Consider the following 6,000-nt stretch of genomic DNA (forward strand, 5'->3'; position numbering starts at 1 on the left):
AGACAGGGTGTTTAATATTATTATTATGACGTGTATAACTGTAGCCTTAGCCATAATATGTTCTTATGTTTAAGTCACGACATGTTACTAGAGGTCGTGAGAATGTTTTTAGTTACACACCACTTAATCAACAGACACACACGCACATTGATTTGCTTCATGTTTTGACTACTGCTATGACCAGCTGCAAAGCTGGTAACAGAGACGTCTCGGTTGACGTTTCTGTGTAGTATGGAGCTAGCCCAACCGAGGGGATATAATGTATAGGTCTGGTGGGTTCAGGGTCTTTCATCTTACATCTGCCTGCGAGCAGTTTGGAGGTGCAAGATACCTGAGCGTGTAATGTTAATTTTACCTGTGATCCTTTGAATAAACCAGCACTGTTTTGTAGTTACTTGGACTGTCTCGTCTCTCAGAGTTAGCAATGGTAAGAAGAACCAAATAGTCCAGCATGTGTAACAGCTTCTTACTGATCTTCTTTGTGCCACAATTCTTTTAATACCGAAATGAAATGTATGTGTTCAAAAGTAAATAAAAAGCACAATTTACAAGTTGTAACTAATTGATTTGTCAGTGGTTTGATAAGACTCTATAGATAATTTGGAATTCATTGAGGATGCTAGGTTGAGGAAAAATGCCTTTGTATCCATTCTGTTTATTCATATTTTAATGTTGGGCAAACATTAATAAGGGGTTATGGGGTTTCTGGTATCTTCCGAGCCATAATGTCAGGAGTGTCTCAATAAGTCATTAATTAATAGTTAACATTAGTTTTACATCAGTAATTGAAACACCAGCTGAAGGGACTTTTTTAACTTGGCAGTGCCAAAATGTTATTAGCTTCTAATTAATCTCCAAAGCATTAGGAAATAATTTATTAGCCAATAGTAAGGACATTAGTTATAACTTCCAAACTGTTAATGAAAGAGTTATTTATTAAAAGTGGTACCAATACTTCTTAATCATAAAAAATAGCCAATCTACATATTGAGGCTGCAGCCATTTAAAAATGTGTGTGGACGCTATGTAAGGGGTCTAGGTGTAATGGTGTAAACTAGGTGTAAAGCATTAACCTACTAGAGGAGTACACACCCTCTTCTGTAATAGGCAGAATTAATGTGGTTTAGAATTCAAGGCAGTGACCTTCCTGTTTTACGCACATTTTTCTCTCCCAGCTTCATCACCAGCACCTGCCATATAAACAAGGTTAATCGCTAGTCAACAGTGTGACTACACCATAGCTGTTTTGTAGTTTTACATGGCTCCAGTTCAGCCCAGCAGGAACCCCCCTCACGACTGTCTGTAAAGCCATGGGAGAGAACTGGGAACATTAATCTCTTCAAAGGAACAGATCTAATTCAAAATCTGCTGCTCCCAAACTGGTTGAGAGGACAGTGATTGTTTCTGCAGGGAAGCCAGATAAAGATCAGAGAGCTCATATGGAAAACTACAACTTCCATTTCAACTGCTCTGCCACAAAAGTTTGGATATTATCTTATGAAAACCATATACTTTTCCCATTATTAAATGTACTCAAACAATAACAAAATATGATATCTGATATGCCAGCTTCACCTTCGAATTAAATTTCTTTTGTAATATGGAGACCTCTGTTTAATTTGTATCCTGCAGTGCATGAGGTCCTGTGCTTCCTCCCCAGACATTTTAACCTGACAAGTTTAAAGGGAAACAATTGAGACATCACCATTTCAAGTGCCTTTGTCACTTGATTTGTGACAGGTTTCCCTTATGTGAGGTGTTAAGGTTAACATATTTTGTTAGTTTGTCAGGGTGGTCAAAAGCTCAACAAAGAGGAACAAAACCTAAATTAAGAGTAAGGTTCTGATAAAAACAACTGATTGAAAAGAGAAATAAGTATTTAAATAATTCAAACAGGGCATAATTGAGTATTTAATGCCTTGTTATAGTTCTAAGGAACAATAAAGATATTTTAATTCAAATGATAAATGTAAAAGAGGCGCTGATTCTACAGAGATGAGAACTTTAGTCACTTGATTTGGTCTCTTTCCTCCATCAAATAGTCAGACAGATCTCCAGAGATAACAATGTCACATTGTCACACAGGGTTCTGCTACAAATCCTTAATTACAAAAAGAGGATCAGATCACTACAGCATCCAGTACTGTGGTCTCCAGGCGGCATGAGGGTCTTTGATCAAGAAAATCCAATTATTTGTGTATATACATTTCCCACATAGTGATTACTTCATTAATTGTCCCGCCTTTATCTCCTCCCTTCCCATCCCCCCTAATAATCAGCTCCTTTATCCAGACCAACAAACACACCATAGGAGCTTTGTGGATTCAAAGGATTTGCTTTCCCCTCTCAAAGAACCGCTATTCTTTGATGATTGGGCAGCGGCAAACTTCAAAGTAATAAATCTTATTTCTGACTGGCTGGCGGCCCACCAAAGTCCTTATCAAATTCTAAGAAGTGATCCCTCACTGCTCAGATAGACTGAGGATATCTCGAAGAGAGGAAGCAAAGAACAGCGAAGACCTTGCTGGACAAGCTATTTTATTGCGAATGCATATATTTATCTAGATTAGTGTTTTTAGTTTTATTTGTTTTCGTCTAGAGGGAGGAGGACGTTTACCATGGCAGCAGTGGCTGTACTGCGGAATGAAACACTCCAGGCTTTTCTTCAGGTTTGTGCGCAAGTTTACTTTGACGACTTTAATAACTTGTAAATTTACCCATCCGCGTTGTTTTAAGTTCGGATTATGGACCTCAAATATGTGTGTGTACATTAAAAATAAAAGTCGAGCTACTTTGATAGCCCACTGTCATATAATTTAATTACTAGCCTAACTCTAATAGTTTCCGTGTTAATGATCCTTGCAGTAACATAACGCCAACTTTATGTCACATCATCAAGATTCAGGTGACTGGATCGATTTAGCGCAGATAAAATGCTAAGTGGTTAGACAAAGTGTTTCATCAGTTGGTTGAATAATAAAAAGTAGCTCATTGTGTTTTTGTCTCATACAATGCGTTAAATAGTGATTGTAATATAGAAAATGTGTGTCTCGGTTATCAGGATCGCACTCCAAACTCTTCTCCAGAGAACTGCAAGCACTCTCCGCTGGCTCTCCTGGCTGCCACTTGTAACCGGATCGGCCATCACCACGGATCAAACCCCACAGACTTTCTTCAGGTCCCTTACGATCCAACTCTGAGCTCCCCTTCGCGTTTATTTCACCCGTGGACTAACGAGGGAAACCCACAGAGCAGCCTGACCAGCAGCTCTACTTTCGGACTATCCTCCAAGCCTCAGCTGTCTGCGCACATCCAGAGCTCCTTCAGCTCGCACCACGAACTGCCCCTCACCCCTCCGGCGGACCCCTCGTATCCCTATGACTTCTCCCCTGTGAAGATGTTGCCTTGCTCAATGCAGTCTCTGCAGTCCACCTGCCCTCCCACCTACGTTCCCGCCGTCAGCTACGCAGCCCCGACACCCATTCCACCCGCAATGTCAAGTTTTGTCACGGGACCTTCCGGCCTTGTGCACCAGCAGCAGAGACAGTTGTCCCCAAACCCCGGAGAGGATATTCCGTGGTGGAGTATCCAGCAGGGGAACCATGTGAGCCACTCGTCCTCCCTTGGTCCCCATCGCTTCCAGCTGCAGAGAGGGTTAGTTCTGGGACATACGGACTTTGCGCAATACCAGACGCAAATCGCCGCTCTGCTGCACACAAAGTCTCCTCTCGCAACTGCGCGGCGGTGCAGGAGGTGCAGGTGTCCGAACTGCCAGTCCTCCACGTCCAGCGACGAGCCTGGCAAGAAGAAACAGCACATTTGTCACATACCGGGTTGCGGGAAAGTTTATGGTAAAACTTCTCACCTCAAGGCGCACCTGAGGTGGCACTCTGGGGAGAGGCCGTTTGTGTGCAACTGGCTGTTCTGTGGCAAGAGTTTCACCAGGTCGGATGAGCTGCAGAGACACCTGAGGACTCACACTGGGGAGAAGCGATTTGTTTGTCCAGACTGCTGCAAGAGGTTCATGAGGAGTGACCACTTGGCAAAACATGTCAAAACTCACCAGAACAAAAAAAGCAAGTGCCACGACAAGACACTTGATCATGTGAAAAGGGAGGACACAAGGAATATGTTGTAACACATTTTATAGTCATTTTTAAAGAGTAGAAGCCACCCTAGTGCAATACAGTCAGTCCAACATTAGTTACAGTACACAGTGAGCAGCATTCTGTTGGTTATTTGGTTTATTTTGTGGTTAATTTCTCACATCCTGATAATAGTTTCTAACATTGCTGGTTTGTGCAGCACATTTTTTGTGTGTGTGTATATATATATAAAGTTTCATAAGTTAATTTGGGACCATGGAGAAGTTATATCTCATGAGTTTGAATTCATTGTCTATATCATATCAAGACAAGTTTTCAACTTGTGTTTTGATCATTGTCTTCGGTGGAAGATTTCACACCCCTGTAAATTATATTTAATAGCTTTTGTTAAATGAAAGTGTCCGTCCTTTGCTCCATATGGGGTGCTTTTAAGCATGCTCTTGAAAAGATCTGCTATTGTTGATATGACCCAAATACTGTGTGAGAATAAAGATAATAACATTTTCCTCATCTCAGAATAATTCATTTAATCTCCCTCAGTTATATGAGGGCTTTAGGTTTGTGAAGAGGCTGGTTTGTGCTCCGTGCACTGTTGTCAAAGTTTTTAAAATTCCAGTTATACATTTCACAGCCAAGGGATGAGAGGAGCTGGTGTTTTTCCTTATTTTCCAGCAGCTGGTGAAAATTGTCTACATTCTTAAAATAATGATTTATCCCACAACCTACCCCTCAACTGGTGTTTTGAAAAATCTTGGAACAAAAAAATCATTATTCAAAAATTCAGTATTTCAAAATATTCCTAGAAATAATTTGGAAATGTGCACACATTGTATAAAGATATTATATATTGTTAAAGTGAAATATCTGTGTGAGTACTGAAATCTGGCTGCCAACTGAGTAAAAATGGACATAATGCATTCTTCAATATGTAGACCTGAGCATTTCAAAGGTGCTAATATTCCAAAACATAGTTTTATTAAACTGGTCTGTACCTTTTCTGTGGAGGTATTCACTTCAGTCAAGTTTTTACTGAAGCAAGAAATAAAAGCCAGAATAAACTACATGAAAACAGTACATTACTTTTTTTTTGGAGAATGGGACAAATTCACATTTCCTTCACTGCTGCTGTTAATTTTTCTCCCATTTGAAATAGGAATGCTTTAATTTGCTAATACCCTCGTAGTGGAGCTGGTCTGTTTGTCTTGCCCCTGAGTTTCTGCAGGTTACTTTTACCTCTGAGGACTCTGCAGTGACACCTTAGGTTGAGATGAGATCCATTAACAGAGAAACACTTTGCCTTTTAACTGGGATATCACTAGACTCAGGCTGCACACAGGATGTGCTGCAAATTTTATGTCTTGCCTTTTCTCACCGAGGGCCTTAATGGACAGTTGACAGTAGTCCAATTGTTGCTTTTTTTGGTCAAACAAATCGGGCACAGAATTTCCTGACCGACAGATCTGAAACATAGTTGCATTTGTAGGAAGGACTGCACACTTAACACATACTAACACCGTGCATCACCACATTCCCTTGCTCAGAGGCACTTGGGTGTGCTGTGTCTGAGCAGTTGTATTTCACGTTGACGTCCTCCACTCAGATTTTCACATTGAAATGGCACCAGGTGACTGGGAATTCTAAGCGTTGGCCAGGGAAAAATTCCTTGAGTTTCTAACCATTGTGACTCTGCATGTAACTAATCAACAAAAACAAGTGATGATCTGTTCTGCCATTAGTCACACTGCCGCTCTGTCTGTCTTATGTGGGATCACTGAAAGTATCAGCATGAGAACTGACACTTTGAATTGTCAGTTTCCTGCCTCAACAGCGCCCCCTTTTGTAAGACAAATTCAGGTATTGTTTAGAGAAACCTCAAGTTAAAGGTCCATACCTA

General features: G+C 40.8%; 1 protein-coding gene across 1 annotated transcript; it reads left to right on the forward strand.

The window, feature by feature from the left end:
- Positions 1–2,334: 2,334 nt before the first annotated feature.
- Positions 2,335–4,569, forward strand: sp5a (Sp5 transcription factor a). Its single transcript, XM_020596350.1, has 2 exons — positions 2,335–2,669; positions 3,062–4,569. Exons 1-2 carry the CDS (start codon positions 2,619–2,621, stop codon positions 4,136–4,138), a joined length of 1,128 nt encoding a protein of 375 aa, XP_020452006.1. The 5' UTR covers positions 2,335–2,618; the 3' UTR covers positions 4,139–4,569.
- Positions 4,570–6,000: the final 1,431 nt, after the last annotated feature.

The sequence above is a fragment of the Monopterus albus genome, unplaced genomic scaffold (assembly GCF_001952655.1).
Source record: "Monopterus albus unplaced genomic scaffold, M_albus_1.0 scaffold30.1, whole genome shotgun sequence".
Taxonomy (NCBI): Eukaryota; Metazoa; Chordata; class Actinopteri; order Synbranchiformes; family Synbranchidae; genus Monopterus; species Monopterus albus.

Excerpts from the sequence above, each read along its gene's own strand:
- sp5a (XM_020596350.1), top strand. The coding sequence starts at position 2,619 with ATGGCAGCAGTGGCTGTACTGCGGAATGAAACACTCCAGGCTTTTCTT. Across the intron at positions 2,670-3,061 it reads CACTCCAGGCTTTTCTTCAG|GATCGCACTCCAAACTCTTC; the intron begins GTTTGTGCGCAA and ends CTCGGTTATCAG.